This window comes from Trichoderma atroviride, chromosome 5 (genome assembly GCF_020647795.1).
Source record: "Trichoderma atroviride chromosome 5, complete sequence".
In the NCBI taxonomy this organism is placed as follows: Eukaryota; Fungi; Ascomycota; class Sordariomycetes; order Hypocreales; family Hypocreaceae; genus Trichoderma; species Trichoderma atroviride.
Window position 1 is genome coordinate 686,574 of NC_089404.1, and position 13,191 is coordinate 699,764.

Sequence of the window (13,191 nt, forward strand, 5' to 3'; positions counted from 1 at the left end):
CCAAATTAATGAAGGAGCCAAGCTGTCTCAGTGTCTTCTCATGGAAGGTGTCGTTGTTGGAAAGGGATGCAAACTCACAAGATGTATCCTTGGTAAGAGGTGTATCATCGGCGCGGGTTCCGTTCTCACAGACTGCGAGGTACAGGAGAATCTTATTGTTGAGCCACGTAGTAAGTATCTTCCTTTTCTTCCCCCCTCTTCATTATCTTGACCGATAATCTTCTCGTTGCACATGCTAATACATCATTCCCACACAGCTGAGGACAAGGATAATAAGCTCATGAGCTCCGAGGGTCTCGAGGCCACAGAGGCGGAAATGGAAGAGGTTCTCCATGAGATGGACGAAGAGGTAGCCGCAACAGGCGAAGATGTGGATTTGGAATAACGTATCAAAAGTTGGCTAGAGAAAAATAAACAGTGAAATTTGCCTACTTTGATGAATGCTAACCTGCACGTTGATGAAAGTGATGTCTAAGTCCTTAACCTGCAACAAACAGACACGCACAATGCCCTATTCTAATGAATTTACAAAGTTTATCAGCAGCTGTGATAAAATATGAACAAAGCTCAATGACTGCTTTACCCGTCTTGTTCCATTCTGCTATAGCAGAGTTATGCACTACCCACAACATAGAACAACACAGGCAACGTCGACATGAGCTCATGTTACCATCATCGCACATCAACATTTACAGCAAAACCCCAAATCGAGATACTCTACAATAGCGAATAATATTCCGTGGAATAAATCGTGCTGCCTGGCGCCTCTTCCAGACGGTCACTTATCGGTATCACGCACTGAGACATGCATATGCCCGATGCTACACAAATCAGACCACTCTCAGACATACTAGATCAACTAGATCAACTAGATCGCAGCTAGAGCAAAGCAAAGGAACTAATGGCGAAATACGAGTGAATTCTCGCCACGGAGCTTTTTCCGCAGTCTCTTTGTTTCCCCCAAGATATTTTATTCCCTCCTCGCCACATTCGCTTACACTCACTGCTAACAATGTTCTCTCGCCCCCAAGTAGCTTATCAGGCCACTTTCAGGGCTATTACGGAACTAATTATTTCAGCTTTCTTTTCTTTTTTCTGTTCCTTGCTTTTTTTCTCACTTGCCACTTACAAAACATTTTTTTTTCTCTTTTGGCTTACGTGGCAATCGAGCTGTAAGGGAACCAGCTGCGCCATTCCGCTCTGGACAAACAATCCCACTTCGGGGAGCCTCATTTGTCGTTAGAACCCTCCAAATCTCGGCGGATTAGCCTGCGCTACATCACCTTGTGACTTGGACTTTCACAAATAATCTTTCTCCATCCGGATTTCGGCCAAATGGACAAATCTCTAGAGACAAAGAGGGCTGCGATGACGTCCGCTCAAGGGATTCGTAAACACGCCTAAGCGAAGACCACCGGATAACATCATCATGGCCTTGGCGATAAATCCGGCCTGACCTGAGACAATACGTTTGTCTAGGTTTCTGCGTAGCATAATGATTGCCTGATTTTCTCTCCCCACTTCAAAGAACTCTTCTGCGCATCTCGATCGAAGAAAGGAGGGCCAGACCTGCAGATGCTATCGCCAGTAGCAGCGCGAACCAGTTTCCTGGTATGCGCCCCCGCGGAATCTTCCCTGGGGCTGATTCCTCCCTCTGCAGGCACCTGACAATGCGTCTGCCTCGTGCTAAGAGCCCTCCCCTGAATCAACCAATTACCGGCTGAGCTGGGCATGCAGATATCGCCGACCTCATCCTGCTAGCTGAGCTGAAGTGAACAGGCCCCCAGCTACCACAATTGAGCACTCAGTTCTTAAACTCTGTCATATATCATATAGCCAAACACATATAGTAATTTGGATATCAGAGGCGTGTGGTTGGGGCAGTCGTATTTCGTATAGCCTTTGGTGGTAATATTCCCACAGCTGTCACCCCAGTCGACATAGGGTATGGTATGGACATGCTACGGCCACGCCACGTCTCTGCTGTCAACACGAAAGGAAACGCACTTGACCATTTTACATGCCGAATACCGAGGAAATGGTACTCTGGCGAGCTGGTAATTCCAGTACCATGTTGTCGGCTCTGTTGGTCCCTATTGCCGTCGTCCCTGGATCAGATTTTCATTGCACTAGCTCCTTCAAGTGCGCTTTGACCCAATGTCTTGCACGTCTCTGTGTATCATCTCTGCCAATGATGCTGATACTAGTAGTACTAGCAGCAGTATCAAGAAGCATGCTCGGCCAACAGCACTCGGCTAGACCCCTAGTAGCATGGGCCGCTCGATGCCGAGATGGGGTAGCACTAACAGACGGCTACGATCATAGGGAGACGTCAAAACTGGTCGCGATCGGGACGTGCTTGGACACGCTTAAGCGCAATCGCGCAAATCCCCTAGCCGAGGTCGCCGAACGTGTCCAAGTAGTGCGGCATGATGTACATCTGCTCCTGGCACACTGACGCATATACCTCGACTACCGCCCCGCCCGCTTCTTGGGAAGCGTCTCAATCACCACCCAACCAGTCGCAAGAATACGACTCTGCCAGTAGGAGAAGCTTCATCCCCCCACTTTCCAAGAACGCGCTGAAGCAGCTGAGACTTCTGGTTGATTCTGCACGAACGGAGAAACTGAGGCAAATAGTGTGAGCTGAGATTCCGAAAATGGGGAATGCCAAAGGTATGGCCAGCGAGCAAGACAATACTAGCTTGCCTTTCTTCAAGAATCTGAAACCGAGAGTCTGAGTAGCCCATACAGCGGATGATCATCAGGGTCCATCAAGGTGGTCATTGCCAGATACCTGTAAATGGCAGCCAAGTAGAGCAGTGCGAAGAGGGACGGACCGGACGGATGGTGCATTGGTGCACCACCAGATCCTGGGAATGTGCCTGGGTAGAATCGTGGTGGGTGGGATGGAGTGCGAAGTCATGGCGATGGTGAGCCAACTCGTTTCATGACTTGGTTATTTCCGTAGCATTGCCCTGAGAGAGACCCCCGGAAGTATGAGTGCGTCCCCGAATTCTCAAGGTGATGGGAGCGGGCCGGAAGTGCGTAGCTAGCAACTCTAATCACAGACGCCAACCAACGAAGCAGCTCTGGCCTCTGATGGCGTTTACACCATCTTGGCGAGGCAGCCGAGAATAATTTCGCAGGTAAATCGATATACACCCAGACCTGTCGAGAACGCCTATACCCTCGTACTCAGTCCATCAGCATAGTTCATCCTGTTTCGGCCACTCATCGGCCGACACATTTTCAGCCAACAGACAACCAGAGACATGCATGCCTAGCAGTGTATACACACTAACAGCTGAAGGACCACGCAACCACTGTCCGGCTGTGATGTGATTTGCTATACTGACAGCCTGTTCTGATTAGTTATATCCGAATCGGGCGACGCGCACTAGCTCGATATGATGCATCATGTGTAGTATTTCGCTCTGAACTTGAGCAGAATCTTGGTTGCCTCGACTGATCCCCTGACGAGCTGAGCCAGAGACCAAGATCATCACCATGCAATATGCAGCATGCCATGCCTTCTTACATGCAGCATGACCATCGTTTCTAAATCGGGTCCGGCGGAGAGGAGAATGTTTGACATACCTAAACAGGTAATGAAAGCGAGGAACAAACGAGCCAAGAATAAAAGATGGGATGATGGTCGCCGTCGCAATACGAGGCCTAGTTAGGAACAGAACAAGAAAGAAAAGCATAAGAAATGGAAAGCGTTTCGCCGGAACCAGAGCTATCCGGATATTGAGGCTGAAAATAAGCTGCAGGGTATGCAGCCACACTTTGAATGCGAAGTGAGAAAAGATAGTTGAATACGGCCTATTTGATGGCACGGGGCTTTTCCAAGCATCGCCGAGTCAGTGTCTCTAATTTTGAAATGAGGAGATTTGATTCGGGACCAATATTTCGCGCGGGAGAAGAGATATGGCTGCCGACACCAATAAGATGGCTGCCCACACGGGGCCACGTCCATGTCCCAGCCTAGTGTCGATCCACGCGTAAAGCTAGGAATATGACAAGTCGATTATTTTGCTACCCACTCGGCCGAGCTCCATCACTGATATGAGAGCCAGTCTTATATAGAGGCACATGTTACAGCTCATATTCTCTTCTCTCCTTTGTGGTTACTCAACTGGAAACACAACGCATAGCAGCCGCCACCTGGAGACGCGTGACTGATACGTGAATGCGGTCTTGGCTGTCACACTGATGCTGCATGAACTGAGACATGCTCGCGCCCAACATCACGATGTGACGGCGGCTGTCGACTTTTTTTTAAATAGCAAAAAAACCGACGGGTTGGTTCGCCAGTGATGCCGTGTTACCAGAGCGCATTACCCGACTGCAGCACACAGATCTGGGTTTGGGGTTGGGTGTAGAAATATCGGACTGTTATAAGTAGGTAGTAGCAAACGATGTGACGTGACACACCCTGTTTCCCGTGGTCGGTGCTTGATAGCTAGTTGTCGTTGGTCGAGCGATGGAGCGGGAATGGCGGGAATACGCCTTGGTAAGTCGCTCATTTTGATATGGGTGAAGGCTTGATAGAGATCTGACTCCAGGGCCTTAGTTACGCCATGTTGCGGTCATGTAATCGCGGTTTTCGGCGTAGAGTATACCGAAATCAACTGCCGCGCAAACAAACAACTTGGCTACAAAAGTATCCGCGGAAGATACCCGCATTGGCACTGCTGCTACTACTCAGTAGAGCCTAACACTGCTTCGGACCTGGCTCGAATCTAAGCCACTGATACGGGCTGGCGAGCGATGGCTTCTATTCGACGAAGTTGATAGAGGAGGCCGTACGAACACTATACTAGTGTTTGAGCCAGCCAAATAGGCACACGGCAGGGCGGACTGCTCCTAATTAAGAGTAAACAAAAGCTCTCGAGTGGCGCCGCAATTTGGCTAGTTTTGAACTTGGTGTGCTCTAAAATGGGCTGAAGTCGTTATCTGCCATCAATAGCTGTTAACAGCATCCAAGTCGCCAGAACACTACCAAAGCGGAGCCCTCAATGGCATTCGGCCCCAGATACACTTGCCGCGTATTGACTACTGCATCTGCTAGGCCTTGTCTAGCTAGAAAAACTTGACGGTTTGATGTTCCTTTGAAGTTTACGCTAATCAAGTCGACAAGCGTTCAGACGGCGCGATGTAGGAGCGAGCATAGCGGGAGCGTACTAGACGCTAGGGAGCAGTAGATGTATTGCGAAGAGAACAGAGATAGCATTTGGCCAGCATCGAGCTACCGCTCAAGACCCTTGCCTCTAAAATCGTTGAACGGCAGGATTGCACGCTTGGTTGCTAGAGGGGAAAACAAGACTGACGCCAGTCGAAGAAAACGTGATAGCGCAAGTGCTGGAACCAAATTGGTGAGCGGCAGCCACGGTAAGTAGGGGCCATTTACTAACCTGGAGAAGCTATCGGTTCTGGGATTCTTTGGAAGGGAGACGCGGTAACAACGATGGCCAAATGAATGCCCAGCACAATCGAGCTGACGGTGAAACTGGCGTTGCTGTGCTGCCCATATCGCTCCGCAAGAAAACACGTGGCGTGGCAGGATTTCCACGAGACGCTCAGCAACGACGAATTTTGTGTGCAAGGAACAACGGATGATTCCGAATCATTAGACTGAGTCTCTCTTCCCTTATTAGACAATGTTTTATGGCCGGAGCTGGAGAAAACGGCGTTATGCGCTGGTCATCCACTAAAAGGGACGGGGCGGGCTTCCCTGCGTCTGCCCCTGCGTGTTAGTAAAGTCGCATCTTTCATTGAATGGGGCACTCTGGCCTTGGTCTTCAGGCGGATGTCAAACATAAAGCATTGCGCTACTCGCCATATTGGCCAGGGATACGCAGCACGGCGAATCAGCGTCAGCGAGGCTCTGATTCGTGTTCACCTCCCTTGGACGCTGGCTGGGGCAGGCGGTCGATCCTCTTTTGTGTCCGGCGTGTCTGCGAGACTTTATCTGCATTAGCCTGTGATGATGGGTCCTCGCCCGCGCGCAACGACGGCCTCTGCGCACTTGCTCCGTAATCAATAATGATGGATGGCAATTCACAGTCGAGATATGAGATGTAGGGCGGATGGAAGTGAACACTGCAGGTGTAGGTACAATGGCAAGTTACCTGCCCACTTATCGATTATGGACAAGTACCCACATATTCGATAAACACATATCCACAATAGTTGCCCCGCCCATAGTTTTGTCTGGGGAAGAAGCCATTCCGAACCATCTTCATGTGCCAATGGCTCGCAACAGCAACAGACGCCACACAGAGCAGACCACCGCGGAGCGTATACAGCAGGAATCCGGGGACCACTCCCGGTAGCGGTGGCTGAGCGGGAACAAGTGAGCTGTCCCTGACTGCCTCTATGTCGGCTCTTAGGACATGGTCCGTCGAAAACTAAGTGCAGCCAGCTTCAGGGACCCGTGAACTCTATCGCTAGTGGGCGCCCATCCTCATACTGGCCGGCGAATCGACCGTCCGAGTGGAGGGAGAGCTAGTGCTGGGACGGCTTGTAGTGCCTGGCAGAAGACGGCTCCTGCAGTGGGTTCTTGCCTGACTCTAGGTCGCCAATTCTGGCCTCTCTGGATTGCCCTCACGAGGAGGGCTGGGTATGTGAGACTTTGTATGAGCGAGCGTCAAATCGACTCCATATGCCATCCTTTACTGCTTTCCCTGATCTGACTCTGCTACACGCTTTCCAGCCGTTTGCTCACGACGGTGCGAAACAGCCCTGGACTGGATACGGCATGGCTGTTCAGCATTGCCTCGTTGAATTATTGCCTGCAGCTTCCAGCCTTGGGACTGCATTTTCCGGCACGGCTGTGTGGTCGTCTGTATGATGGCAGCCATTACTCTGAACCGTTGCCACTCACCTGGCCGGTGGCAAAAGCAGATATTACCAAGTGGGAATCGCGCTGGAAGCCATCTTCCCCATCCGGCTTTGCTATTTCTCCGCGGCTGCCAGAAAGATACCGGTACTATTCCCTTTACTTACGCTATCTAGTCTACATCTTGCATGTCTCAACCACCAAGACTCTGACTCGAACTTTAACAGCGCTGTCGAACTAAACTGGGCCTATTTCTTCGTCTTGAACCGCTACCTTGGCGGTTCCACCTCCAGACGGTGTTTAAGCAGATGAAACTGTGGCCTGGTTGTGTCCACATTCCAACGTGCGTTTCCGTTCCACTTGAGGTTCAGAACATTGCAAAGCGGAGCCATGTCTATGTATGAGATGACTATCGAGAGATGATCGGGACTCTGGAGTTGACACAAGAACGAGACAAAGTCGACCTTATGCCCCGCGGCCTCAGCGGAGATAAACATCCTCTAACCATGTGGGTTTTACACGGTGTATCGCAGGCAAGGCCCTGGCTATCCACACACTGATGACCACTAATGCCTGATAAGGCTGCAATTCGATCTTGCCAGTATCCTTGTATGGGATCTAGTTGCATATTAATTGTCCAGAGATGTACGGAGCACCAAGTATACGCAGCACAGACGATGGAGCAATACAAGGCCGGACTAGCTGAGATCCGCCCGCTAAACAGGGCCAACGTACCAATGGCATCAGATCACGCGGAGAGACCCTGGCCAACCGGGCACATCCGATCGGGGGCCCACTCATGGCAAAGGTACGAAATGGCCTAATCAGGAAGGGATGTATGTATGTATGTACATACAGCTAGCAACGGACTGCTCGCCGCGAGCTGGCGTGGCGACACCGCCTCGAAAAGTGACAGCAGACTTGTATGGGCGTGCATTTTTTTTTTTGCTTTTGCGCGAGTTGGCGTGTTAGTCTTGGGCCGAAGCCCAGGGTTTTTTTAGCCAAGCTGGCCGGCATAGTCGTGGTCTGTACAAAGTAGGTCCGCCGCGTCTATCCCTGTCTTCAGGTCGCATGCAAGTGCATGAAAGGCCGGTTGGCAAGTAGTACTTGCTGGGGCCTTGATCGCTATTGTATTTGATAGCTGGACTCATGCTCTTACACCAATGGCGCATAAATGGATCTCATGTGCACATATGCATTTATTGCCCCCCCTGTTCTGTTTGTTGCGCGGCACACTTGTCTGTGGCTCAGCATACAGTCTCTAACCAGCTTGATTTGCCCCCAACACCCGTGCCAGGCACCCTGCCAAGCGGTAGATCCACGCAAGCAAGGCCACGATCGTTTAGGAGATGCGCTATCACACGGGCGTCTGCATGGCAGGCAGCGAGGGCAGGCAGTGAGAGCGGCCATCCACACATGCTATGCTACGTACATGGAGACGTAATATTACTAGCACATATCGCTTACCATCCAAACGCCGCCTAGCACAAATAGGTGAGCGATTCGAAAGTGAGTTGACAGGGCGCAAATTGAACTCCCCCCTTCTCCATCTATCCCTTGACACGCCCCCCGGCCTAAACGGATAAGAGTTGAGATGCCCAAAACACGACAGACCATAATATACGCCGGCGATAAAAGTCCGTCCGTATTCACCCTCGCTTGCTATGGTCTTGGACACACACCCCTTCAGATCGGACTTTATCGAGATCTATCGAGGTCTCCTTGACTGTGGTGAACACCCATACCGCACCCACATTTCTTTTTTCTTCCATCTCGGTGTCACTATGTCACTGTCTGCTAAGGTCTCTTGCTCTCGGGGGACTGATCTGCAGGTCGGTCTGTCTCAGGCCGCTAATGGCATATCCAGGGACCATTCCAATCCAAGTTCTTGTATATCTTCACTCTGTCCGCCCTCGTAAATAACAAACATTCTTGCCAGATCCCCATTCAGCCCCCAGGTTTCTGCATGATCAGTCTTTCTTCCTGACTTGACCGTTCTGTTTGCTTGGAGTACCATCTCCATATTGAAGGGATCCTAACTTACACTCCTTCAATACTCAATACTCAATACTCTGCGATTATCATTATTCTTCACCATCATCATTATCATCATCACCATAATCATCATTACCAACACGACATCACCGAGCTGAAGCGTGTTTGTACATCATTTTCAAGCAGTTTTCCGCCACTCGTTCCCTCGTTTACTCATATCCCCCCCTCTCAAAACAACATAATCCAAGATGCAACTCGCAGAGCCATACCGATTCGAGCTCGAGGAGCCCAGCCCTTATCTGACCATTCAATGCCCACCAAACGGCAGTTTTTCTTCAGTTTCTTCTAATTCATCTTCTCCGTACGAGGTCTTCACACCCATTTCTCGTCGTTCTACACCTAACGATATCAGAATGGACTTTGATGGCCCCTATCAGTTTGCAAGTACACCCACACCGCCTTCGGCGGTAGTGATGCATAAGTACATGTACCCCGTGAATCCCGTGAAAGCGGAGCACGAGCGTATGTCTTTCTCTTCCTCGGACGGAACTCTTTCTCCTTCCACACCTCACAGAAAAATGCACGGCGTTATGTCCCACGAATACATGCTCGACGTCAACAGCATCAACTCACACTCTATGGGTTCCATTTCCCCCTCAGGTCCAGTACATGCCTACACTGAAGCACCTTTGCCATCAACCTCCTACAGCATCATGACACCTACCCACAGCGTCTCTCCCTCGGAGATTGTGGAGAGCAATGGAACTACATGGTGCAGCAGTGACAGTCCCATCTTCTTCAGACCAAAGCAACAGTCTCCGCAGCACGTTGAGCCCTTGAACCTTCATCAGCGATACTCAGAATCGCCGATGGGACAGAGGTACAACAACTACCACCCGCTTTCTCAGTCCTCGCATAGGCTGGCAAGTCAAAGAGGCCCGGCTTGGAATGCTGCCGTCATGACCAAGTCGGCTGATCTCCAGGAGACGATCCGGATGCAAAGCAAGGTAGTGCCTGAAAAGAATGACCCCGGCTCATACGACGTTGTGCGAAAGGCAATGTGCAAGTGTGACTACCCCAACTGTCACAAAGCTTTCCGAAGAAATGAGCATCTGAAGCGTCACAAGCAAACGTGAGTATAGTCTACGTGATGAGAGTGCATGGTGTAGAAAAGTACTAATCCATTCATTAGATTCCACGGAGAAGGCCCCAACCGGTTCTCTTGCGAGTTTTGTGGAAAAGACCAGTTCAATCGTCAAGACAACCTGAACAACCACCGCAAACTACATGCCCGTCCCAATAGCCGCAACCGCGGAGTTGAGTTCATCGCCGCTGCGGTACCTGTCATTGAGCAAGAGGAGCGAAGCCGTAAGAGGCGAGCACCTCCCAAGTCAAGACTGCCCACAGCTGGCATGCCAGCTGAGAAGCGTTACTAGGGGACATGGCCCATCATCCCTGCCCGCTCTAGACATGGATTCAGGCAATACCTTGCTTTGAGCCTATCCCATGCAATCTCATCTATCCGTCTGCCTAGTGGGGCAAGCCACACCCGATAGACGCCGATGCGTCGGGAACGAGCTTGGATGATGACGGGCTGGCAAGGTGGCGGGCTTGTCATCGGGTAACAGCACATCAAAATTTCGTTTTCATATGTCTTTTTTTCTCATGCAGTGGATATCACAGTCTCTGCCACCCGAAAGGCCAAGATAATTGGTCTCGTCTAATTGCAACACACCCTTCTGGCGGCTACGGCTCCAGCAGACAGCTTTTCTTTGTCTATCTCAACACCCGCCACACACACCCTTGGGCGGCAATTCACAACATAAAAAAAGGCAAAAACAAAAAACCAAAAGCAATATCGTTTAACATGGCATCTATTGGGAAACTATTTTTCTCACTAATTTTCTTTATCATACTCGAACCAATGGTGGGAGAGGAGGACATACAGGGGAATAGGGAAGGACAACGGCGCCTTTTTCTGTGGATCTTTATAATCTTGATATCCCAGGTGGGAGTGAATGGATACGTATATGGTTGACGCTTGGCTTTACTTTTTCTTTACTCTCATTTTCATTTCATTTCGTTCTCTACCACTACCCAAGTTAACACCCCCCTGTGGAATTTGCCACTGGACCCCGACCATTTTCTTTTTCATTATATTGCCATTTCCCCCCTTTCCCAACGGCTGGTCGAAGGACCTAGCGGACTATTTTTCAGTTTCATTTTACTATGGTCGGGAGATACGCGTTTGATGGTTTTTTTTTTTTTACTGATACCAAAGGATACACGAGACGGTATGGGCTTATTACGGAACTGTCAAGATAGATGACAACAGTATCCAGAATTATCAGTGTGTATGTAGCATATACACTTGACAAATGTATAATATAGTACTATTGTGACGAATAACAAGTTTGACTCTACATGACGACTTTCATTTTGCCCCGGTGCCTTGTTTCCCAAAAGTCAGGCTCACCGCTTCTCTCAAAGACCCTTTGGCCACTGTTTAGTAGCCAAGTGTATTAAGTGATACATGCAAGTCTACGGATAGCTGCGTCTGGTTGGCTAGCCCTTTGGCACAAGAGGAGGACGAGGATAAATGGAGGGGGCCGGAAGTCGGACTCCCCAGCCTCCGGACAACGCTGGCGGCTGGAAGGCAAAATGGTAAAGAGGAATAGGAACAGGAATAGGAATAGTATAGGCGACTGAATCACCGAGAAGGATTAAAAAAAAAAGGGGGGGGGCGAAAAAATAAAAATAGAGACATTTTCAACGCGAAGCTAAAACAAGATTGGGGAAATCACGGGGGCTCTCGGCGACCGGTGAGAAGAAGCGAGTAACCGCCGTCGAGAATTGTCTGGAACTTGCAGGAAAAGAAAAAGTCAATCGAAGAATACTTTGGGCTGGACGAAACGATGCTACGCTGCTAACGCATGCAACTAAGGCTTCACCGGTTGAAGTGCTGCGTTTTTTTTCACATGAGATCGGGTTGCTTTGGCGAAAAGTACATGTGCATTAGTGGCAGTATAGGTTGGCAGGGTTTTGTTCTGAAGCTACGCGCAGATCCTTGAATCCTTGATTTACCAGGGTCCTTTTTTTTTATACTTGTTCCTGTGCGGTGAGGAGAAGAGCGGGGATGGTCTTGTCTTAGATCTGCCTAGCCATATGAAGTAGTAATAACTATTTACTTGGCATCTACTATCTTTTTTTGCTAGGGATATGATGAGAAGGGGCGGCTTCAGAGGAGAGATTGATCAAAGGGGGAGAAAAGAGGTGGGGAGGGGGGAGTGTAAAAAAGTGTGAATTTGAGCGAATGAGAGAGTGCGCAGAGTGTGTTGGGCAGGCTTGAAGCTAATCAAGGTTGCTTGTGCGCACATGTGAATTGTCTTGGAGAAGAACTTTTAATGCGAGGAGGATTGGCGTTCTTTTATGATCTAGATGAAGGAGGAGGAAGGGACCCTGGTTTTATACGGAGAGGACTGGGGGAAAAGGGAATATTCGCCCATTGAGCGACGCGATATTTTCCCTTTGATGTGTGTAATTTTATGATGTTTTTTTTCTATTATAAGTGTGAATGTATAAGCATGGGTATGCAAAAGCGTTGGTGATGTGGCTTTTATGATGACACTTTGCTTATACGTGCGTAAGGCCCCCCCTGGACCGCTCCGTCTCGAAGAGTGTTAGCCAGAAGTACAAGTAAAGAGGCTGAAAAAAGGGCTTTCAACTGCATCTCTCACGGCCGCTCAAAACTCCGATGGCTAGCGTGTTTATGTCAAGGGCTGAGATTGAGAAGCAGGCAAAGTGGTATTGGTAAGTCAGTTGGAATACTCTAACGCGGATAGTATGAGTTTTTAGTATTCCAGACCTGCTTTAGTTCAAATGTCAGTCAAAAGTTAAAAGCAAGGCGCCAAGTAGAAAAGAGGATGATGATCAACGTAATAATACTGCAGAATTGTTCCCCCCTTTTTTTGGTCTCAGAAACTAGAGTCAATTTTATGAAATACTAGTGTAAAGAATTGTGCAACGGCCAAGGGTTTTTTCTATGGGCATAACATGAAACATATTTTCATCCTGTTAAGAGTTATGGTTTCTCGATGTGTAGGCGCACGCAATCATGGCCTGACTGAACACAAGTCTCAGACACTGCACAGGCTGCAGATAACGGGGTTTCTGTTTCTGCACGGCCGTTTCATGTGTACGTGTTCCTTATGCAAGTGTACACATGCATATGAGTTACCGGTAGTACAAGCAACAAGTGTTTCGAGCCGTATCTGCTCCGTACGAGCCAACCAGCCAAGGTCCTAGTAATTAGAAGGAACCAACGAGTGACGAGTGTCTTGGACGTGTCG

At 49.4% G+C, this 13,191-nt stretch overlaps 4 protein-coding genes across 4 annotated transcripts; 2 read left to right on the forward strand and 2 right to left on the reverse strand.

Annotated features, from left to right (window-relative positions):
- Positions 1-40: 40 nt before the first annotated feature.
- Positions 41-385, forward strand: TrAtP1_009409 (uncharacterized protein; the record flags this gene model as incomplete). Its single annotated transcript, XM_066114271.1, has 2 exons — positions 41-170; positions 258-385. The coding sequence occupies 2 exons, from the start codon at positions 41-43 to the stop codon at positions 383-385; spliced, it is 258 nt and encodes an 85-aa protein (XP_065970365.1).
- Positions 386-3,371: 2,986 nt separating this feature from the next.
- Positions 3,372-3,710, reverse strand: TrAtP1_009410 (uncharacterized protein; the record flags this gene model as incomplete). The annotated part of the gene is made up of 1 exon (XM_066114272.1): positions 3,372-3,710. The coding sequence occupies one exon, from the start codon at positions 3,708-3,710 to the stop codon at positions 3,372-3,374; it is 339 nt and encodes a 112-aa protein (XP_065970366.1).
- Positions 3,711-9,090: 5,380 nt separating this feature from the next.
- Positions 9,091-10,278, forward strand: TrAtP1_009411 (uncharacterized protein; the record flags this gene model as incomplete). Its single annotated transcript, XM_014091472.2, has 2 exons — positions 9,091-9,974; positions 10,035-10,278. The coding sequence occupies 2 exons, from the start codon at positions 9,091-9,093 to the stop codon at positions 10,276-10,278; spliced, it is 1,128 nt and encodes a 375-aa protein (XP_013946947.2).
- A 1,129-nt stretch (positions 10,279-11,407) lies between these two features.
- On the reverse strand, positions 11,408-12,958 carry TrAtP1_009412 (uncharacterized protein; the record flags this gene model as incomplete). Its single annotated transcript, XM_066114273.1, has 3 exons — positions 11,408-11,547; positions 12,580-12,710; positions 12,951-12,958. The coding sequence occupies 3 exons, from the start codon at positions 12,956-12,958 to the stop codon at positions 11,408-11,410; spliced, it is 279 nt and encodes a 92-aa protein (XP_065970367.1).
- Between the last annotated feature and the right edge of the window lie 233 nt (positions 12,959-13,191).